Source organism: Callorhinus ursinus, unplaced genomic scaffold (genome assembly GCF_003265705.2).
Source record: "Callorhinus ursinus isolate GAN/ISIS: 27379988/994484 unplaced genomic scaffold, GSC_fseal_2.0 scaffold7, whole genome shotgun sequence".
Classification (NCBI taxonomy): Eukaryota; Metazoa; Chordata; class Mammalia; order Carnivora; family Otariidae; genus Callorhinus; species Callorhinus ursinus.
In genome coordinates, this window is record NW_027397069.1 from 47377396 (window position 1) to 47401784 (window position 24389).

Consider the following 24389-nt stretch of genomic DNA (forward strand, 5'->3'; position numbering starts at 1 on the left):
AGTTTTTTTTAAAAGAATTTATTTATTTATTTGACAGAGAGAGACATAGCGAGAGAGGGAACACAAGCAGGGGGAGTGGGAGAGGGAGAAGCAGACTCCCTGTGGAGCAGGAAGCCCAATGTGGGACTCGATCCCAGGACCCTGGGATTATGACCTGAACTGAAGGCAGATGCTTAATGACTGAGCCACCCAGGCGTCCCTGAAAACAGTCTTTATAGTAACTTGAGTTAACAAATGTCGAACCTGTTTTTATATTTGATAAAATTTCCTTTCCCTCAATAAAGTGTAAATGTCTCTTTCAAATTTTTATGACATCTAATTATATTGAGTATGCATGTTTTGCTCAATATAATCAGTCGCAACAAATAAAAATAAACACTTTGGGTTGTTGGTATTTTTTTTGTCAAGTGTGATTCATAGTGAAACCTTACGAGGTAGTTTGAGTAGTTTAGGTTAAGCCATTTATGACATACGTATCTTTTTTTTTAAATGAGTGAGCAAATCCATGTCCCTATATATTAACTCTTCCTGTCAGAAAAGTTAAAGCTTTAACTGAGTTAAAGGCTTCATGTTGTATTTAAAATTAAAATTTTTCCAATTTTTTCTTCTTCCAGAAAGTGATGCCAAGTTTTTTTGTAAGGGTTTAACAATAATAGGATTATTTACTTGATGTTGCAAATAGGGTATTTAATTCTAATGTTAAAATGCTCTGGGGCTCAGTCTAATGTCTAACAAAAGTTTATTTTACTTATTATCCATCTTACCCACTGGAATGTTAAGTTCCATGAGGGCAGGATTTTTTTTTTAATTGTTTTAATCACTGCTATATCCCTAATACCTAGAACAGTGCCTGGCACATGGTGGGTGCTTGAAAGAGGATTGTGGAATGAGTGTTGAAGTAAAGCACTAGCTGATTTGGAAACATTTTCAAATTCTGCTTTAGCGTTTAAAAAGATATTTTGGTTGCTAATTGAATATACTGCTGGTTACATTAGGGTCTTTTTATAGCCTGCAGAGTGCTATATGAGGTGTCAGCAGATGAGGACTGAGTCTGTGCTAGTCAGTGAGATTAGGAAAAAGAGACTTGCTATGGGGACTATATTCAGAATGGATAGTAAGTAACTTTTTTCTCTCTACTTAAAGCTGCACAATTATTTTGTTTACTTATCTTTTGAAGTGTTCTTTGAAGATATTTTAAACCTAATCTAGGGAAAAGTATAGTTGCCAACCAAGATATTTAGTGTTAACCTTTTATGGTGGTAACAGACAAGCAATAATGCTGATAGACTTTGGGTTTAAAAATAGGATGGGAGATCATTGTTTTTGAGGGAGCTTTATTTTTATTTGTAAAATCATTTTGAGAACTGTTTGCATCAATTGAAGTATAACAAAGTACACTTTTGTTTCTAGGTGAAAAATTTAGAGAACTAATGGATAAGTTCCTGAGGGTTAACTTCAGTAAAGGCTGCCCACCCTTGTTTACTACTTTGAAATCTTTATATTACAATACAGAAAAGGTAAAATTTGGTCTTTATTCAGTTTTGCTATAATCTTTTTACTAACTTATTATAGAAAGACTTCCATGTAAATAATATGCTATTATTTAATAATTTTCTCTATTCTAGTAATGTAGTCACCTTAGTTTAATAATAGATGAACTGAAATTGTATGTATGTAGGATAGATACTATCAAAGGAAATGTCAATCTGTGAAATTTACAGAATAAAGACTTTATAAAAGCACTAAGATTATAAAGGTTGTTGTTTTTAATGGGTATACTTTTCTCGTAAAATTTTTAAACTTGATATTGACACCAGAAGTCTATATTTAAGTATTTCATGATTATTATTTCATCGTTTGTGGATTTTTAAAGTTTGTTATGCATGCTTTTAATGTTAGAGCATGGGTAATTGAGCTGGTGCAATAGTAGAATGCCATTTGGTCTACAGAGTATTATTAGTTTTAACTAGCAGGCAACATTTTAATAAATAAGGATAGTTTTGGCTAATTCTTGAATAAAGAGAATAATATTTTTCTACCTTTAAAATTAGAAAATAGGCACTTGGTCTTAAATTAGGTAATTGGAAAATTAAAAACAAATACAAATTACAAATACAAGTTATACTTCTGTTTCCAGGAATTGCTCTTTCTTCCTTAAGGTGTAAAGTCATGTTCTTTTCTGTAGTCAGAATGTCTGAAAGTTACTAGTGGATAAAGAAAAGATGTTATTAGAAGTGCTGAAATATTTGTAGTAAAACCTGTCACTTATGAGTTTAGTTTTGACCCGTAATTTGTAAACTAGCAGTAATTGTGAATATGAAATATTGAAAACAAGGTCAGTGATAGGTGGTATAACAGATGACACTTTCTTTTCTGGGGAAGCAGTTTTCATAAATAAAATGGGACAACTGGTAATATGTAGTGCTCCATAAGTAAAAGGTGTCATTTACATTTTTAAAAAACTTTTGTAGTTCTTTAATGTCTGTGGTACACTCTATTTGACCGTGGTGGCCCCGCTGTTGCTTTTTGGTAAATAGTGTTCGATTCATGTGAAAACATGGAACAGTGCCCACCAATGATTTCTGTAGGTTATTCAAAACATTTGCCAAGGTTCCTCCCTTACTCTTTTGGGCAAGGGTGAGAGAAGAAAGGTGAGGTTAGACGTCAGAAATAATAAAGAACTTCCGTGTGTGAGTTCGAATACAGGTTTCTCCTGCCACCTGAAAGTAGAGCGTTCCTGTGAAATTTCTCTTAAGCTGAAATGGTGTAAAGTTTGAAGAGCAATTAGCATTAATTTATATGGAAAATTTCTTGAACATTAATTTATATTTGAAAAATTTTTGAAATTCCCAGACCCCAAAAAATACCTCTCTTTGGCTTTTCTGATGTCTTAGGACACATCTTGCTAACAGATAAAATAAATCGAGATAAAGCACAGCTGCTCACAGATACAGTTCACATCTATGGTGACTTGATGCTGAGTGTCCTTCCTGGGGGCTGAGCTTGGCGGTGTCCCTCTCAATGCTCAGAGTGCGCGCTGCCCCTATAAGGGCTCACTGCAAAACAAATCCCGAGCACTGTTTCCCTTTTGCTTTTTTTTGTGAAAACAAAGGTACCAACATCGGTCTTTGGCAAAAGTGAAGTGGTGTCATGTGAGGCATGAGCTTTTGAAAAGCCCGGGACACCTTTACTGCTTTTGTAATAACATCTTGCAGCAGATGCTGACTACAGTGGTCTTCAAAGGATTTGTTCCTCTTAGGCCACTGAGCCTTCACAGGCTGTTAGTTTTCACAGGGGGCACAGACTTTTTTTGTGTGTGAAAGATTTTATTTATTTATTTGACACACAGAGAGCACACAAGCAGCGGGAGAGGGAGGAGCAGGCTCCTCTCTGAGCAGGGAGACAGATGTGGGGCTCTATCCCAGGACCCCAGGATCATGACCCCAAAGCAGATGCTTAACTGACCTAGCCACCCAGCCACCCCAGGCTTTTCTTTTTTTTAAATCCCTCGGGTATTGACCCCAAATTACCATCCTAAAGATGTAAAACATTTGTTGGTATTTTATACAGCATGGAAATTGCATTTTTAAGAAGGCACTGAGAATGTATTAATTTATATAGGAACCTTTGATGTCTCTTTAGTGTTATTTTTTTTTCTCTTTTTATTTTATTCACATTTATTCTGCAGAATTTACTCCCAGGCCGTAAGTTTTTGTTTCTTCAGTTTCTTCTGGGATATCTTTTTCTTCTGTACAACCTCCTCTTCTGGTTTAGGAACAATCTGCTCTTTTTCAGTAAGGATCATGTCAGTGTGGCAGGGAGAGCTCATGTTTGGTTAATCTGACCATGGGCCCTGTATGTTCTACGCTGCATCTTGGGGGCTTTGTTCACCTGGATGTGCTCAATGACCAGAGAATCAACATCTAAACCCTTAAGTTCAGCATTACTCTCTGCATTTTTAAGCATGTGCAGTAAAAATTCAGCACTCTTCTTGGGCCACCGACCCTGTGTCCAGCCCCACTGTTTGGCCTGGGCACACCTACCAGCTCCACCGTTGTAGCGACGGAATGGCACACACTGCTTCTGTAAAGTGACATCTTTCAGATACTTGGTAGCTTTTTGGATATGCATACCCTTGATGGCCTGGGCAGTTTGACGTGTGTTCTTAAAGTGAACACAAAGATTTGAACCTCTTGATTTACATGATTTCGTAGGGTTTTCTGGGTCAAGTGAATAGCGAACCATTTTCAGAGGTCACCTCAGGCCGCTTAGGGGAAGAGGAAGAGCAGTGGCTCTTGGGAGAATTCATCTCTATAGTGTTATTTTTAAGCATTGAATAGGAATGTTTACCAAGTGCTTCTGAGAACTGAATTAAACTGCAGAAAATTGAGTTCAGGTTATCAGAACTTAGTATGGTAAGAAAAAATGTACAAGCATGGGAAGTGCTTTTTCAAATAATTTTGGCCACATATATTTGCCACTTCTTCTAAGGGTGTTTTAAAATTGACTTCTAACCAGTAATCAGTCTTTTAGCTAAACACTGCATTTTAACTCTGGAGGAACTATTTATAGAAGAGATTAAGGCTGATAAACAATTTGGGTTCATAAACTTCCAAGTCTTAAAGAATGATCCATGTTAGGTAGCATGAAAATAAAATAATCTTTTGAAGTTAGCCCAGGATATGGTACAATTGTAAAAAAGTATTTTAAAAATGTCTGCAGCATTTTAAATTTTGAATGTGCAATTTAGAAGCATGGAGAGCATTTTTTATGTAATTCCTATCAAAGTTTTTCCCCTGTGAATTTATGTGTGGTGTCTATATGTAGCTGTAATAATTTTGACCATAAGGTTTTGTTTTTCCTTTTCCCCTCTTGCAAGTCCATAAGCATTTTATATGTTACTGTATAGTCTTCATTATTTTCCTTTTTGATGACTGCAGAGTCATACCTCCATTGTTGAACTTTGGTTTTCCAAGCTTTCACTGTTAAAAAAAAATTATAAATATCTTTGAACACATAGCTTTACTCAGGATTATTTCCTTCTCACAAATTCTCAGAATAAATTAATGGGTAAAAGGTATGTACATTTTGTGGTTCTCAGTAAACACTGGTACTTTGGTTTCTATGAGGTTGTAGACACCAATTTGTATTATCACTAGCAGTGTATATGTGTGAAAGGTCCACTGTATCCTGACCAGCATTAGATACTCTTAAATATTTCCCTTTTTCTGTTTGCTTTTCCATGGATATATATTTTTTTAAACATAAAGCGGTTAAAAATGTAATTTAACTAGGTTTGTTGATCTTTGTTTCCTTTTTTTTTTTTTAAATTTTATTTATTCATTTGAGACACAGAGATACTGAGAGAGAGAGAGAGAGAGCATGAGCAGGGAGAGAGGCAGAGGGAGAGGGAGAAGCAGGCTCCCCACTGAGCCAGGAGCCTGATGTAGGGCTCCATCCCAGGACCCTGGGATCATGACCTGAGCCAAAGGCAGATGCTTAACCATCTGAGCCACCCAAGCGCCCCTGATCTTTGTTTCTATTATGGAAGTTCATCTGTTGTTTTAGAAACAGTTTGGAAGGTCCTCTTCCTCTAGGGCAGTATTTCTCAAGTTGCAATGAAGGAGGGGATTTTGTCCCTCAAGGGACCATTTTGCAACATCTGGAGGCATTTTTATTATTACCAGTGTGGGAGTATGCTACTGATACCAAATGGGTAGAGGCCAGGGATACTGCTAAGCATTCCACAATGCAAAGGACAGCTCCCCACAGCAAAGAATTCCATTATTGAAAAACTTAATATTGTTAAAGTGATCTACAGATTCAAAGCAATGCCAGTAAAATCCCAGCTGGTTTCTTACAGAAACTGAAAAGCTGATTCTAAAATTCAAATTAAAATAAAAGGAATCCTGAAGTGTCAAAAGAATCTTGAAAAAGAACAGACTAGAAAGATTCATACTTCACTTCCTAATTTCAACTTATCCCAAAGCTGCAGTAATCAAGATATTGACCTGTTGGGCTAGATAATTTGTTATAGGGGACTGTCTCTAGCATTATAGGATATTTAGCAGTGTCCTTGGCCTCTACAAACTAGATACCAGTAGCTTCCCCTCAGTATTTTTGTTGTTGTAAATAGCTTTGAGATATATATCTACCTACTTGAAGTATACAATTCAGTGATTTTTTAAATATATTCAGAGTTTTGTAGCGCTCACCACAGTGTAATTTTAAAAATTTTCATCACCCCACAAAGAAATCCCATCCCCTCTAACATTAAACAACCATTAGTCTACTTTATTTTCTGTGGATTTGTCCCTTCTGGGCATTTCATCAAATGGAATAATACAATATGTGACCTTTCATTCTCTAGTGTTTTTTACTTAGCATGATATTTTCATCCATGTGGTAGTGTGAATGACTACTTCATCCTTTTTTTTTTTTTTAAAGATTTTATTTATTGAGAGACAGAGAGAATGAGAGAGAAAGCACATGAGATGGGGGGAGGGTCAGAGGGAGAAGCAGACTCCCCGCTGAGCAGGGAGCCCGATGCGGGACTCGATCCAGGGACTCCAGGATCATGACCTGAGCTGAAAGGCAGTCGCTCAACCAACTGAGCCACCCAGGCGCCCCTTCATTCTTTTTTATCACCAAATAATATCCCATTGTATGGCTATACCACATTTTATTTTATTTTATTTTATTTATTTATTTATTTTTAAAGATTTTATTTTTATTTATTTGAGAGAGAGAGTGAGAGAGAGAGAGCACATGAGGGGGGAGGGTCAGAGGGAGAAGCAGACTCCCTGCTGAGCAGGGAGCCTGATGCGGGACTCGATCCCGATGCGGGACTCGATCCCAGGACTCCAGGATCATGACCTGAGCCAAAGGCAGTCGCTTAACCAACTGAGCCACCCAGGTGCCCTACCACATTTTAGCAGTTGATGGACACATTGGTTGTTTCTACCTTTTAGTTATGACTAATGCTGCTGTGGATATTTGTGTGCAAGTTTTTACGTGTACATTTTCTTAAGAGTTTATTTATTTATTTATTAGAGAGAGCACAGGGGGACAGGCAGAGGGTGAGGGACAAGCAGACTCCCTGCTGAGTGGGGAGCCCAATGCTGGGCTCAGTCCCAGGACCCTGGGATCATGACCTGAGCCGAAGGCAGATACTTAACTGATGGAGCCACCCAGGCGCCCCTACATGTACATTTTCATTTCTCTTAATACCCAGGAATGGAATTGCTAGTTCAAATGGTAACTCTGTGTTTACACTTTAAGAAGACTGCCACGTTGTTTTCCAAATTGGCTGTACCATTTTACATTCCCACAAGCAGTACATGAGGATTCTGATTTCTACATATCCTCACCAATAATCCACTTGTTATTATTTGGCATTTGATTATTGCCATCCTAGTGAGTGTAAAGTTGTCTCTTGTGGTTTTGGTTAGCATTACCCTGATGACCAATGATGTTGAACAGCTTTTCATGTGCTTATTGGCCATTTATAAATCTTCTTTGGAGAAATGTCCATTCAGATCCGTTGGGTTAGTTGTCTTTTTATTATTAAGTTGTAAGAATTCTTTGTATATTCTAGATATATGTCCCTTATCAGATAAATGATTTGGAAATATTTTCTACCATTCTGTGGGTTGTCTTTTCACTTTCTTGAAAGTATTCTATGATGACAAAACTTAATTTTTATGAAGTCCAGTTTATCTTTTTTCCCTTTTGTTGCTTAAGCTTTTGTGTCATATTTAAGAAACCATTTCAAATCTAGGGTCATGAAGATTTATACATATTTACTAAGAGTTTTATATTTTTAGTTCTTTCACTGAGGTCTCTGATCCATTTTGAGTTCATTTTTGTATATGGTGTGAGTCAGGAGTCATGCTTTTACATGTGACTATACAGTTTCCCAGCACCATTTATTGAAAAGATTCTTCTTTCTCCATTGAAAGGTCGTGTCAGTTTTGTTGAAAATAAATGGACCATAATGAGGGTTCATCTCTGGACTCTCAATTTTATTCCACTAATCTATATGTGTGTCCTTATATTAGTACCACACCATCTTGATTACTGTAACTTTGGGATAAATTGAAATTAGGAAGTGAAGTATGAATCTTTCTAGTTTGTTCTTTTTCAAGATTCTTTTGATGCTTCAGTATTCCTTTTATTTTAATTTGAATTTTAGAATCAGCTTTTCAGTTTCTATAAGAAACCAGCTGGAATTTTATAGAAATTGCTTTGAATCTGTAGATCACTTTAACAATATTAAGTTTTTCAGTCTATGAATGTTGGATGTTTTTCCATTTATTCATTATCATCTTTAATTTCTTTCAACACTATTTTGTAGATTTCAGTATACAAGTCTTGTACATCTTTTGTAAAATTTACTCCTAAGTATTTTATTTTTTTAATGCTATTCTAGTGGAATTATTTTCTTAATTTTATTTTCAGATTGCTATTGCTAGTATATAAAATACAGTTGATTTTTATATATTGATCTAGTGTTCTGTAGCCTTGCTGAATTTGCTTATTCGTTTATTATTGATAGTGGGTGTAATGGATTTCTTAGGTTTTTGTTTTTTTTTAAGATTTATATGTTTGTTTTAGAGACAAGAGTGAGCATGCGCAAATGGGGAAGGGGTAGAGGGACAGAATCTTCAAGCAGATTCCATGCTGAGCATGGAGCCCTACATGGGGCCCAATTCCACGACCCATGAGATCCTGACCTGACTGAAACCAAGAGTCAGATGCTCTACTGACTGAGCTACCCAGGTGCCCCCTGCTCTTCCTTTTCCTTAGGTTTTTATGTCTAAGATCATGTCATCTGCAAGTAGGAAGTTTTATTTCTTCCTTTCCATTTTATATTCTTTTAGTTTCAGTTTCTTGACTAATTGCCCTTGCTAGAACCTCCAGTACACTGTTGAATAGAAGTGATTAGAGTGGACATCTCTGTCTTGTTCCTGATCTTAGGAGAAAGCATCTAGTCTTTCTCCATAAAATATTCTGTTAACCATGGATTCTTTATATATGCCCTTTATAATGTTGAAGAAGTTCCTTTCTCTTCCTAGTTCACTGAGTGTTTTTATCATGAAAGTGTGTTGGATTTTGTCAAATATTTTTTGTCTATTGAGATGATTGTGTGTATGTGTGTGTGTGTGTGTGTGTCTTATTCTCTTGCTAGCTATGATATATTACATGAATTGATTTTCAGATGTAAAAGCAACCTGCATTGCTGGGATAAAACCCACTTGGTCATGGTGTATATTTCATTTTATATTGCTGGGTTCAATTTGCTAGTATTTTATTGAGGATTTTTTTGGTCTATTCCATAGATGTACTGATCTGTAGTTTTCTTGTGAGGTTTTTGTCTGGTTTTGGTATCTCAGGGTAATAAAAGGGCCTTATAATGGGTTGGGAAGTGTTTCCTCCTTTTCTTCTTCTTTTTGAAGAGTTTGTGAAAAATTGGTGGTGGTATTAAATATTTGACAGAATTTACCAGTGAAGCCATCTGGGCCTGGACTTTTCTTTGTGGGTAGTTTTTGATTACCTATTAGAATTCTTTACTTGTTATTGGTTAATTTATATTTTTTATTTCTTCCTGACTTGGCTTCTGAAATTTGTGTTTCTAGAAATTTGTCCGTTTCCTCTCAATTACCCAGTATTGGCAAACAGTTGTTCCTCATATTCTTTTATCATCATAGTAATGTCTCCTATTTCATTTTCAATTTTAGTAATTTGAGTCTTTTTTTTTTGTTTTCTTGGTCAGTCTGCTAAAGGTTTGCTAATTTTGTTGATCTTTTCAGAGAGCCAAGTTGGGTTTGTTGACCCCTTTTCTGCTTCATTAATTTTGACTCTCATCTTTTTTTACGTCTTTACTTCTGCTTATTTTAAGTTTTTTTTTTTTTCAGTGTCTTTTTCCTAACATGTTATGTACTTTTGTCTTTTACTTTGCTGATTTAATGACTGAGAAAAATAGGTTTTCTCTAACGGTAGAGATCTATATTTGCACAGAAAATTAATACAATCAGTTATTATTTAATTTTAGCTCAACTGTCAAGGCTATATAGTCTGTATAATTCTTTGTGTTTTTAGTGTCCTGAAGGAACCAAAATGACTTAAGAGGAGGTACAGATTAATTTTGGACTTCCTTTTTCACCTATAGTGGAATTTTTTTCTCTAGCCATTCACTGTGTCAGACTCTTGAGTGAAGACAGTGAATCATCATTAAGATTTGTGTAGGTTGTGGGGTGCCTGGGTGTCTCAGTTGTTAAGCGTCTGCCTTCGGCTCAGGTCATGATCCCGGGGTCCTGGGATCGAGCCCCACATTGGGCTCCCTGCTTGGCGGGAGGCCTGCTTCCCCCTCTCCTGCTCCTACTGCTTGTGTTCCTGCTCTCGCTGTGTGTGTATCTCTCTCTGTCAATTAAATAAAAAAAAAAAAGATTTGTGTAGGTTGTTACAGGTCCATTTGATACCACTGAAGCTGGACATCAGCAGTGCACAAATGCACTGACTATGAGTAACTTAAAACAACATGGAAATTGAGTACTTGATGAGACTCTGAGTAGATGAAGCATCAGATGTCTCAACAAAAAGTATATGGGTATCCATACACAGGAAGGGAAGGTAGGCTGTTTCCCAGAAGACCCTTCTTTTCCGTCTTAAATCTGCCCATACTATGAAAATATTCCAAGATCCTTACTCATTTAAAGAATTTATGGGGCTATGTGTGTCTTTTAGAAACTGGAGACAGTGGGCACAAAGAGAAAACTTGGCCTCTTGTTGAGTGAAAAGAGAATCATCATGAACTTCATTGGAAGATTTTTATGAGAAGTAATAAATCATTTGGTTGTTGTAGCTTGGGGAATATCTGTCATTTGTTGGTAGGGGTGGTGGGTAGACTGGATTTTAATACTGGAATGCATTACCTGTAAGGTATCTTTGGTTCTTTCTTTATTCTTTTTTTTTTTTTAAGATTTTTATTTATTTGAGAGAGAGAGAATGAGAGAGAGAGAGCACGAGAGGGAAGAGGGTCAGAGGGAGAAGCAGACTCCCTGCTGAGCAGGGAGCCCGATGTGGGACTCAGTCCCGGGACTCCAGGATCATGACCCGAGCCAAAGGCAGTCGCTTAACCAACTGAGCCACCCAGGCATCCCTCTTTCTTTATTCTTAAGTAACTCAGGCAGGTGTAAAATTGAGTTAACACCTGTCTTCTAATTCAGCTGTGAAGGTAAATTAGAAAAAAAAGAAGCTGAATAGCATTATAAAAATAATAGGATTCTGTCATCAGTATAATAATAGCTTTTACAGTTATTTATGGTCCAGTAAAATTCTAAATTAAAGTGCTTTATTTCATATTTACTTTCGGAAAACTGGAAGGTTTTTAGAAGGTGATATGGGGTGTAATTACCAAGGAAAGCAAGTTTGATTTGTATCAGGGCAATATGAAGGAATTTTTTTTCTTAGATGCTGTAAGTAATGGAAGGAGCTACATTAAGAATATATATCTTTGAGAATTACAGATTTCTTACTAAAAGGAAAAAAAAAGGAGTCAACAATCCCTATTTTTTTTAAAAGATTTTATTTATTTATTTGTCAGAGAGAGCGCATTGCACAAGCAGGGGGAGCGGCAGGCAGAGGGAGAAGCAGGCTCCCCACTGAGCAAGGAGCCCGATGTGGGACTCAATCCCAGGACTCTGGCATCACAGCCTGAGCTGAAGGCAGATGCTTAACCGACTGAGCCACCCAGGCATCCCAACAATCCCGATCTTTAAAAATTCCAAAAGCATTATTTGCAGTGGTAACAGTATCTGAGAACTCCCCAGCCAGTATTTTTGAGACATTCTGATCAGTAGTTAATGATAATTATAATTATGTGCATCAATGAGTTTTTTGTTTGTTTAAAACGAGTTTTAAATTTGGGGAGAGGAAAATAAAAGCAAGTGCTTTTCCTACCTAGGAAGACATCACAGTATAGTATGTCTGCTGACATGCATTTATTAATCTCCCTCATGATTTTTACCAAGTCGAGGTAACACTGATAGTATTATTTATTTACTTCATATTTTTCACTAAATTTGATTGCTTGTTTTTCATAAAACCATGGGTTTGTGCTGATATATTTTTTATAACACAGAAAGTAAAAAAAAAAACTTAAATTACAGTTGTTGAATTAATTATAATCATCTTGTATTCTACCATATGCACCACACTTTGGGAAATACTGGTGGATCCTGATTCCATCACTATTTGCCCGGGTAATCATCTGTGTTTCTGGATCTTAAAGTTGAGAGAAGACAATACTTAAAGGTTGATACATGGATAAAATTTGTGAAGGGCTTGTTGATTCAAAGAAGATGTTCAAGAACTGGTCCTTCTCTTACTACCCCATCCTAACACCTCATCTCTGCAGGAAATCACTTAATTTTAACATTGTAGTTCTTAGACAACTTATCTCTGTGACTGGCTCCTTCCAAACCAAAATTGTCACTACCAATCATACGTTTATTGGAAATTAATCTAGCAGTTTTGGTCCTTGTTGATAAACTATTTTGCTTAGTTTTTTAATTTGGCTAAAAACCAAAAAATTTCAGTAGCTTTTGTGTTGCAGTAACTATTTTAGACATGTGATTTGTATGTGTATGTAAAAAATCTGTATTGTGCAAAATTGTGTATTGGATATGGCGTTATAGAGCTTTGTTTTTAAGGTTAATAATTCTTTTAACTCACACATAAGAAAAGCAGGTTAAGGGCCATATTTTAGGAAATTATAGTAGTCATAGTATTTGCTCAGGTTAGATTTTATTAGCAAAAATAAAGCTGCTTCAGTCCTGTTCAGATATTTAAATCAAGAGAAGGTGATTGAACTTGGAAATTTTTCAGTTCATAAAAAATTTTGGCTTTATAATTTTAAGATGTCCATTTGGAGGCTTTAAGTTTTTATTGTGATCTTAGATAAACTCAAGTGGATTGGATTTCTTGATTTTAAATGGCAGTGGCAAAGTACTATTTTCAAGAAAAATATCCATTACATATTAAGTTTTATAAAAAAAGAGTTGAGTTTACTTCCTCATTGAGATATAAAGCATAAGTAAACTTGAAATGAAATGGGTCCTTATATCTGAATAAAATTCTTTAGACTAATTTCATAGAGAAATTTGGAAAATTAGTTGTTCACTTAATTACTAAGTTAGTGAGTCAAATGCAAATTTTTTAGATTAAAGAAGTATGCCTAATGAACCAGGATTGCTGGTGTTCTCCACACTTTTTTTATTTAGGAGATTTCATGTGGACTTTCTATTATCTTGATTTTTTTTCTTTAATCAGATTTTATTGTGAAGTCATGAAGCTGGAGATCTGTTTCATTCAGTAGTTTTCATATTCCTTTATGAAGAATTATGTGTAACTTCAGTGTATGTTTTATTGTACTTTTTAAATTATTAAAACACGTATGTTTTACCCTAGAAATTCAAAGATACACCTTTACCTAAAACCTGCTCTAGCTGCAGTTTTTGTGACTACCAGTAGATGGCATTGTAAGTTCATGAAAAAATAATTGCCTCCCTAAATTAAACAACTTGAATACTGAGTTCTAAGCCCGGAAAGTTTCAAAGTTACAGATATTCTAAGTGAGATTAATGGAATGGGATTGGTCATGGTGGGTTAAAAATGTCTGTTACCTTTAATTTTTTACTATATCAATAGTTGGTGGGTTTTTTTGGGTAACATTTATATCAGTTTGCAATCTCTAGTGTGTATCTGAATTAACAGGAAAGCTTGCTAAAAACAGATTGCTGGGCCCAGAGTTTGATTCTGTAAATCTGGAGTTTGGTACCAAAATTTGTATCTCTAACAAATTACCGGGTGATGCTAATGCTAACATTAATGATGTTAGTAGTCTGAGGAGCACACTTTAAGAACCACAGGTTGGTTGGTTGGTTTTTTTATTGTGGTAAAATGCACTTAACATAAAGTTTACTGTCTTATGATTTTAAGTGCACAGTTCATTAGTATTGAATATGTTCACATTATTATGCAGTCATCACCACCATCCAGCCCTGGAACTCTTTCCATCTTCTAGAAATAAAACTCTATACTCATTAAACAGTAACTTCCCACTTTCCCCTTCTCTGGGCCCCTGGAAACTGTCATACTTCTGTTGCTGTGATTTTGAGTACTCCGAGTGCCTCATATAAGTGGAATCATAGCATTTTGTCTTTTTGTGACTGGCTTATTTCACGTGGCATGATGTGTTCCAGGTTCATCCATGTCGTAGCATATTGCAGAATTGCCTTCCCTTTTAAGCCTAATACTGCCTTGTGTGTATATACTACATACTGTTTATCCCTTCATCCACCAGTGGACATTTAGGTCGCTTTCACATTTTGGCTGTTCTAATTTTGCTGTGAACACGAGTGTACAAATATCTCTTCAACACCCTCCTTCCACTTCTTTTGGGTATATGCCCAGAAGAGGAATTGCTGGACCATTTTGGTGATTCTATTTATAGTTTTTTGAGGAACTGACCATACTGTTTTCCAGAGTGGCTGTACCCTTTGTGTTCCCATCAAAGTTGTTTTCTCTTTTTTTGATAGTAGCCATTTTCCTGGGTGTGAGGTGCTATCTCCTTTTAGTTTTGGTTTGCATTTTCATGATGATGAGTGGTGGTGTGCATCTTTTCACATGTTGATTGTCCATTCTTATATCTTCTTTGGAAAAATGTCTATTCAAGTACTTTGCCCATTTTTGAAGTGTGTTTTTCTTAATTGAGTTTTGGGAGTTCTCTATATATTCTAGCTATTAGTCCCTTATCCAATTTGTACATATTTTCTCCCATTCTGTGGGTTTCTTTCTTTTTTACTCTGTGTAGTGCCTTTTTTTTTTTTTAAGATTTTATTTTTTTATTTGACAGAGAGAGAGAGACAGCAAGAGAGGGAACACAAGCAGGGGGAGTGGGAGAGGGAGACGCAGGCTTCCCGCTGAGCAGGGAGCCCGATGCGGGACTAGATCCCAGGACCCTGGGATCACGACTGAGCCGAAGGCAGACGCTTAACCACTGAGCCACCCAGGCGCCCCACTGTGTAGTGCCTTTTGATGCACAAAATTTTAAATTTTCATGAAGTCCAATTTGTCTTTTTTTTCTTTTGTAACATGCCTTTGGTGTTGTCTCCAAGAAATCATTGTATCCGGTGTCATCAAGCTTCTGTCCTATGTTTTCTCTAAGAGTTTTATTTTTTTAGGTCCTTCATTTAGGTTCTTTATTCATTTTGAGTTGATTTTTGTATGTGGTATTAGATAAGGGTCCAGCTTCATTCTGTTGCATCTGGATATCCAGTTTCCCCAGCACCATTTGGGAAAAGACTGTCTGTCCCCATTGAGTGGTCTTGGCACCTGTGTCAAAAATCCTTTGACCACATATGTGAGGGTTTATTTCTAGGCTGTTGGTTATATTCCAGTAGTCCCTATGTCAGTCTTTATGCCATTACCACACTGTTTTGATTACTATCCTATAACTTACTGTAGTAAGTTTTGAAATCTGGAGTGTGAGTCCTCTAGTTTTGTTCTTTAACAAATTGTTCTCGCTATTTTGGGTTTCTTGAGAGTCTATGTGAATTTTAGGATGGGCTTTTTCTTTCTGCAAAAAAAAAAAAAACAGGAACAAAACACACACAAAAAAACATTATTGGGATTCTGATAGTGATCACATTGAAGCTGTACATCTCTTTGGGTAGTATTGACATTAAAAATGTTTTTTATTGAAGTATAGTTGACAAGAATTAACATTTTAATAATGTTGTGTTCCAATCCATGAACATGGGATGTGTTTCGTTCATTTGCGTATTCCAGCCATATTTTGTAGTTTTCATTATACAAGTCATTCACTTCCTTGGTTAAGTTGATTCCTAAGTATTTTATTCTTTTTGATGCTATTGTGAATGGAATTGTTTTTATAGGTTTTTTTTTTAGGTTGTTCATTGTTTTTGTATAGAAATACAACTGGTTTTTGTGTGTTGACTTTGTATCTTGTTACTTTGGTGAATTCATTTGTTAGTTTTAACAGTTTTTTTGTTTTGTTTTTGGAATTGTTGGGGTTTTTTTGAGGTAGGGGAGGGGCAGACAGAGAGAGACTCTTAAGCAGGTTCCACACTCAGCACGGAGCCTGACTCAGTGCTCGATCCCAGGACCCTGAGATCATTACCTGAGCTGAAATCAAGAGTCAGACACTTAACTGAGCCACCCCAGTACCCCGGAACTGTTAGGGGTTTTACAATTAAGGTCATATAATTTGCAGACAGAGATCATTTTATATTTTCCATGCTCTGGCTGATTTAATGGGAACCACTTGGTGTTTTATGCACTAAAACTGATCAGGGAAAGTTTCCTGTCCTGCTCTTAGTCTCTAGTCTTAATGTATCCCTGTGAGTCCAGGAGAATTGCCTATTAGTTATAAATGTTCCGTGTCTCGTCCACTCATTGATACACCAAGTAGTTAGAAGCCACTTTCTGGAGCCTTGTTGCTTGGGTTAAATTCTGGCTCCACCATGGTACACTTTCAGCTTATTTTTATTTTCCTTTCACCTGTAAGATCAAGTTAATAATAGTGTACACCTTGTAGAGTTCTTCTGAGGACAAGTGAGTTAATATAAGTAAAGTACCTAAAACAGTGCCCTGTAGGGTTGACTAATTACTAAAATTATTATTTTAATACATGTAAAGCACTTGTAACAGTTACTGGCTTCTTATTTTCGTTCCCATCTGGTATGTTCCTTTTGTCTGGTAGTATTAGTGGTATCCCAAGTTTTAAAACTAGAAAACTTTAAAATTATCACTATTAAAATAATACCACATTGGTCAGATACTATTAGAAGTTTTAATGGATTTCCTTCACTTTTAAAACCTTTACTCTTTAAAAAAAAAGATTTTATTTATTTGGAAGAGAAAGGGTGAGTGAGACAGAGCACAAGAAGGGGGGAGGGTCAGAGGGAGAAGCAGACTCCCTGCTCAGCCGAGAGCCTGATGCGGGACTCGATGCGGGACTCGATCCGGGACTCCGAGATTATAACCTGAGCGGGAAGGCAGATGCTTAACCAAAAACTGAGCCATCCAGGTGCCCTAAACTTTACTGTTTTGAAGTTCATAAATAAGATAGTTATATATTTTCCAACTCACTCTGAGCAGTTAACATCAATAGGCACTTAAAACCAATTGTATAATATAAGCTGTTTTTTTTTCTTGCACTTCAGATTCATGTCACTTTTTGTTTGCCACCTTCAGGGCAGAGCACAGTTAACTGTGTGGCTTATCATATTTCATTCGGAGTTGAGGGGGCATTGAAATGCAAATCTGTTTATCAAAATGATCATTAAAAGTAAAGGGAGTATAAACATCTAGTTTAGAGTTTACTTAACCTTTTCCATTGAATCACTATGTCATTTGGATCATTTCTCTTGACTTTTTTGTTATGAGTAAGTAGCTTTAGAAAATCTGAATATATAATGGTTTGCAGTTTCCCAATATAACAGTGAGAAGCAAAAGGCAAATAAACTATTGGCAAAAAAAAAAAAGGTTTTGTAGTAATTTTTGTTCTTTGAAAACTCAAACCTCCTTATTGGGATGAGAAATTAATGAGATTCTGTTTTACTATTAATAAAGAAAACAGTATATTTTCTGTGTTTTTCTTGCTTTCCCCTCACACAGTGGGGAGCGGGGGGGGGGGGGGGGGGGGGGAGAACAGACACCCTAGTAGTTTAGTTAATTTATAGACCTGAAATAACCTCTACATTGTTTCCAGATCTAATGTACTCCACAGTAAATACCAGTACCTTCAATAAAATATTTAAAAATTTTAAAACTATGTTTCTTTAACAGATTTCTATAATCCAGGAGCTTGTTACGAATTATGAAGCCTCTCTTAAAACATGTGACTTTTTTAGCCCTTATGGTAAGTTTAAATTGATTGAATTGGAATTTTTTTTTTTTTAAATGTTTTATTTATTTATTCATGAGAGTCAGAGAGAGAGAGAGGCAGAGGAAGAGGGAGAAGCAGGCCCCCCCGCCTAGCAGGGAGCCCGATGCGGGACTCGATCCCAGGACCCTGGGATCATGACCTGTGCCGAAGGCAGACGCTTAACCATCTGAGCCACCCAGGCGCCCCGATTGAATTGGAATTTGATTACTCATTTCAATCCAGTTTTAATCACTTACAATAAAACTAGCTTATATTTTATGTATGTGCTACATGAGACCTATTTACTAAATAGTTTTTGGATTAGTGAATGAAATGAGAAGAGCACTTTCAATCTTACTTAATTTAAATTTTCCATAATCTTGTGAGGTGGGAGTTAACTCTGTTTTAACATGAGTAAACAGACATGAGAGGTTGAGTGGCTTGCTAAGATCATACAGTTTATATTGAAACCTATTTTTCCCAAATTCCTACTTCTCTGTTCTTTCTATTCTTTTATTACTTTAAATTCTATATGATTTGGTGCTTTGTTTCTCTCTTTATAGGGACATATGTAAATCAAGGCATCTTAGTTTAGAAAACATTCTAGAATGCTTTCAGTCTTGCAGATGGTAACTTTAGTCGGAGTTCTTCACGTGTCTTTTACATGTTATCACCCTTTTGTTTTTGTTAGTTTGAAACAAACTTCATAATAACAGACACAGAAGTAAATGGGAGAGTGAACCCTTGTGTCCCCATCACCCAGCCTCTGGCCAACATTTTGCCAGTCCTATCTGAAGTTATCTTCTGTCTACTTTCTTTTCTGGGGTATTTTTAAAGCAGACATCCTGTTTAACCTGTCCGTACTTCAGCGTGCGTCTCTAACTGTTTAAAACACTTACATAGAAGATGCAACCATGGTGCTATCTCACACAAATTAACGCTCATATCATAATATCTAACACCCAGTCCTCATGCAAGTTTCCCCAGTTACCTCAAAAAATGTCTGTATAATTGGCTCATTTGACTCCAGCAAAAAGGTCTAGACTTTACGTTTGGTTATGTCTCTGATAGTCTTTTAATCTTGAGCAGTAACCTCCCCTCCCATTAAAAAACAAAACAAAACAAAATGCTATTTGTTGAAAGGTCATTTGTCTTATGGAACGTTCCATATTAGGGATTTGGCTGATTGCTTTCTCCTGGTATCATTTAATATATTTTGCTCTCCATATTTCCTGTAAACTTATAGTGAGATTCACAGGCTTGATTAGATCCAGGTTTTTGTGAATACTTATGTGATGCTTTGTACTTCCTGTTGTCTCACATCTGGAGCCAGAAGACATTCTGGTTGTTTCTCTTTGTGATGTTATGATTGATCCGGGTTCAGACGTGGTCAGCCTCATCTGCTGGTTAAAAAGTTCCTCTTACCTGATGATTTTGGCAGTCCCTGAGGACAATTGCCTCAATCCCTTATTTCATTCGAGTCATTTTTTTCCCCTGCATTTAATAACTAGAATTCTTCTTATAAAGAACTTGCCCTCATCAAATATTTGGTTCCCCTGAAATATGGTTTATATAAAAGGAACAGGATAGGTGTGCCTGGGTGGCTCAGGTCATGATCCCAGGGCCCTGCTCGGCGGGAGGCCTGCTTCTCCCTCTCCCACTCCCCCTGCTTGTGTTCCGTCTCTCGCTGTGTCTCTCTGTCAAATAAATAAATAAAATCTTAAAAAAAAAAAAGGAACAAGATAAATGCTTGTCTCTTTCCCTTATTTATTACTTGTTTTAATTTATGCTAATTTCTGTGTTTGCATTGTTCTTTCATTTGATTAGCTAGTCTAGGAAACCTGTTTTTTTCCTATGGTGTGGGTAAATTCTCCTTTCTCCTCTTTCTACCCAATTGCAGACCTGTATGTCTTCCCTGCTGAAATCCATTTTGAGAGCTTGGTATTTCTTGATCTACTCCTCTGTAGCTCAGGGTTCAGAGTGGGCAACAGGATAGAACTCAGCTGACTGTGGGTGACTGCTTTCGTCACGTAGTAGGGTTCACTCCGTCTTGTCAGGAGGGTATCTTCATACGCTTCAACTTTGGCTTCCCCTGATGTAGGGTTGAGACCTAGGAAATGCAAAGCCCTGGCCTGTGTGGGTGTCTCGCAGTGGTTGTTAGGGACTTCTCTTCACCCATCTGTTTCCCCTGACTTTTCCTGGGCCTGCTGCCTTACATTCTCAGTCAGGGAATACACAGAGTTACACCTATGGACCTCTTTCCCCCAGAACGGTTTCTTCGGAGTGACGTAGGGGTTAGAAGCCTGTGAAACCAGCATCTTGTTTCTCTGCCTGACTTCTGCTGTTTGAACTTTATGGCATGAAGTCCTACCTTTCCCTTTTGAAATTGATTGTCTTTCTGCGTTTTTACTGCTTATTCTTATAGTAAGTATTAATTTCATCATGCGTTAAGGGAGAAAGTATGTGATTTGCTTTACTTTGCCTTCTTCTCTATAGTAATGTTATATTTGTTTGATTGCAGAGAATGGGGAGAAGGAACCCCCGACAACACTGCTCTGGGTTCAGTATTTCCTGGCACAGCACTTTGATAAACTTGGGCAGTATTCTTTGGCTTTGGATTATATTAATGCTGCAATTGCTAGTACTCCAACTCTAATAGAATTATTCTATATGAAAGCAAAAATTTACAAGGTAAAATCTTAGTCATGTTTTTCAATAGTTGATGAATTTGATACTAAGAATCCCTGGAGTTTTTTCTATACTTAAAATAACTTCTAGGGTACCCTGATAATCTATTTCTAACACTAATAATCCTAGGGAGTTTTATGTTACATAGTGGTATAATCAGTGTATTAATCAGTGGTAATCCCTTGATACATCTCTTAGTAAATGTGAATGTAATTTATCGGAAGATTTCTAGATCTGTTTGATAGAAATGGTACCAAATTTCTAGTTTGTCTTTATCAACTTTTTCTATTTATATTTACCCATAATCTCTTAGTCATAAATACTGTGGTTTCTTTAATACTTTCATTTCTTAAAGCATATAGGTAATCTCAAAGAAGCTGCAAAGTGGATGGATGAAGCACAGTCTTTGGACACAGCTGATAGATTCATCAATTCGAAATGTGCAAAGTATATGCTTCGAGCAAATATGGTAAAAGAAGCAGAAGAAATGTGCTCCAAGTTCACAAGGGTAGGAAATACCATACATGAGCATGTACTTTTCTGAGTTTAAAATTAAACTTCAGGTCTATGATGATTTGTGAAGTTTGCCACTAAAATTCAAAAGAATTCACTTTTTGTTACTATTTGTATGAATCCCATCTAGGTTGAGTCCTGAGTATGGTTTCTTCCTGTGGTTGAGTGTGTGTGCGTGCTTCTGGTGGCAGGTGGTTGGAAGACAGTCCTAGGAACACAATACCTTTATACACAAACAAGCAATATGCCAGACTTCGGTGCTTATGTGTAATATTCAGTTTACAACTTTTTTGTCTCATTAGTAACTTGTGGCAGCTTTTTAATTTCTCTCTTACAATTGTTTCAGAACTGCTCATAGAATTCTTTCTGTGTAGAACTAACATTTGTGGGGGTGCCCTGGGTGGCTCAGTCGGTTAAGCCTTCAACTGTGGGTTTCAGCTCAGGTCATGATCTCAGGGTCATGAGATCAAGCCCCACGTCAGGCTCCACTCTCTGTAGAGTCTGCTTGAGATTCTCTCTCTCTGCCCCTCCCCCCACTTGCGTGCACATGCTCTCTCTCTCTCTCAAATAACTAAATCTTTAAAAAAAAAAAAAGGACTAACATTTGTGGACTATAGTCTCTGGCATTTTAGAATTTAAGTTCTCCAAAATTGTTGGGCTAAACATCTATTCCTTTCCTTTCCCTCCTTCACCATCCTTACATATTTTTTACCACGTGGACTTTCTATCTTGTTATGAAAATAATAAGTTTATGGTTAAAATCTATGTAGACTAGGGGTGCCTGCGTGGCTCAGTCATTAAGCATCTGCCTTTGGCTCAAGTCATGATCCCGGGGCCTTGGGATCGAGTCCCGCATTGGGCTCCCTGCTTGGCGGGAAGCCTGCTTCTCCCTCTCCCGCTCCCCCAGTTTGTGTTCCCTCTCTCGCTGTGTCTCTCTCTCTGTCAAATAAATAAATAAATAAGTCTTTAAAAAATATATATATATATGTAGACTAATGGAACAGGTAAGGTCAGAAACAGATTCACGCATATTTGGAAACTTGGTATATAGCCAGAGGTGCTTTCAGAATCAGAGCTGGAAAGACATTGCTGACACAATGAGTTATTTGTATTGACAAAAATAAAATGACATTCTTCTAGTGCACATAAATCAGTTGCATCCTGATTAAAGAAAGTATTGTAATTTATCTTTAGAGTTTGAGGTAGGAAGCATTTCTTAAGGCACTGAAAACCTTAAGTGTAAGAGTAAAATTAATATATTTGACCATATTAAAATTAAAGTTTACCTATAACAAAAATAACCATAAGCAAAATAAGCCATAGAATTGGAGAAGGTATTTCCAGTCCATATGATGGAATAAGAACTTACAAAGAACTCCACAAAGAATTCACTGAAATGGTTATTTAATACACATTGAATGTGACTTTGAGGCATAATGAGGAAACCATGTTTCCAAGTGTAGTTTCCTACTTTTAATGAAGATACTTGGGAATAAATAATTTTTACCTCCAAGTGCACATTACGTGCACAGTGGAGGGCTTTAGTGCTGGTGTTTGTGAGTAAATGATTTTAGATGAAAGTAAGTTGGCACTGTGCCCTGTGATACTAAGGTATTCCTAATACAGCCCCAGTGTACCACCTTCCTTAAATGTTAACTAGATTCTGGTTGTGTTGGGGTGTTTATAAAAACCTCCTATAATTTAGAAGTCACAGAATAGCTTGAGCTTTTATTGTGAAAATTTAACTACTTAGAAGAATGTCATAGAAACAAAAATACACTAAACCTCAATAAGAGAAAGACAAGAGAAACATTGGCAAAGCATGTGAATAGTTAGTTCACAGAAGTGGAAAATGGAATGGCCAAAAAAGTTGCTTTCATTAGTAATCAGGGAAACAGTAAGATCTCATTTTGTACTATCAAAGTGGCATAAATTTAAGTCTGGTGTTAGTAGGTATTGATAAATAATCTGTCATATATACAGATATTTCATATATACATATATGTCATATATATGACATATATGTTATATGTGTATTTATTAGAGACAACAAATAGTATATAGGTAGTAGCCTTTTATGAAAATTTAAATGTGTGCTATCTGTGTGTGTGTAATATGTGTATATATATATATCTCACACATTTAAATTTTCTTTAAAGGCTACTACCTATACACCATTTGTTGTCTCTTGCTCATCATAAAAATGGCTTTTTCTTCTGAACCTGCCTGAATTCTACTTTCTTATATTTAGAGTAATGCAAATAATTTGTATACCTTTTGTAAGGGGAAATAGAAAGCTTTAACAGTTACTAAACACTGAGCTAAGTACTTTATATCCATAATCTCACTTAATCCTACCAGTCCTGATATCATTAGTCCCATGTTACAGTGTTTTTTTTTTTTTTAAGATTTTATTTATTTATTTGACAGAGAGAGACACAACGAGAGAGGGAACACAAGCAGGGGGAGTGGGAAAGGGAGAAGCACCCTTCCTGCCCAGCAGGGAGCCTGATGTGAGGCTTGATCCCAGGATGCTGGGATTATGACCTGAGCCGAAGGCAGATGCTTAATGACTGAGCCACCCAGGCGCCCCAGTCCCATGTTATAGTTAAGAAAATATTTAGAGTGGGGGCGCCTGGGTGGCTCAGTCGGTTAAGCGTCTGTCTTTGGCTCAGGTCGTGATCTCAGGGTCCTGGGATCGAGCCCCACATCGGTTTCCCTGCTCTGCGGGAAGCCCGCTTCTCCCACTCCCACTCCCCCTGCTTGTGTTCCTGCTGTCGCTATCTCTCTCTCTCTCAAATAAATAAATAAAATCTTTAAGAAAAAAAATATTTAGAGTGATCAGGTAGGTACTGTGCCAGCTGGAGATCACCCAGCTAGTCATTCAATTTGGAGCCAGGATTCTAGCTTAAGGGTCTCTGACACTAAAACCCATGTTTTAGAATTGTAATAGGAGCAGAAACTGCACTGACTAATGTTTCTGAAATTCACATGCTGCAGGATCAACAGATGCAAAATGGTAGATGTATTGTGGGGGAAAACCATTAGCAAGAATGATGGGTATCAGGTTAGGAGAAAGAAAAATAAAATGAGGACAATCATGATAGTGTTTATGCTCACGTAGCACTGAACCATGTGTTGGCATTTTGTAGCAAGGTGATCGAGGCTCTGAAGGGGTCACATAGTACAGAGTGCTGGGGCTCACAGGCTTCCATGCCCTTCGCACTGCAGCACA

General features: G+C 36.8%; 1 protein-coding gene across 8 annotated transcripts in view; it reads left to right on the forward strand.

Annotated features, from left to right (window-relative positions):
- The window catches only part of NAA16 (N-alpha-acetyltransferase 16, NatA auxiliary subunit), a 66362-nt gene that overhangs the window by 24799 nt on the left and 17174 nt on the right, over positions 1-24389 (forward strand). For 7 of the 8 annotated variants that reach the window (XM_025874816.2, XM_025874818.2, XM_025874817.2 and 4 more), the window contains 4 exons: positions 1411-1517; positions 17875-17947; positions 20475-20644; positions 20997-21149. In XM_025874816.2, the coding sequence (XP_025730601.1) occupies positions 1411-1517; positions 17875-17947; positions 20475-20644; positions 20997-21149 (503 nt within the window). Of the gene's footprint in view, positions 1-1410; positions 1518-17874; positions 17948-20474; positions 20645-20996; positions 21150-24389 lie in introns of those variants that run through there. The other variant, XM_073894480.1, reaches the window with a different exon arrangement.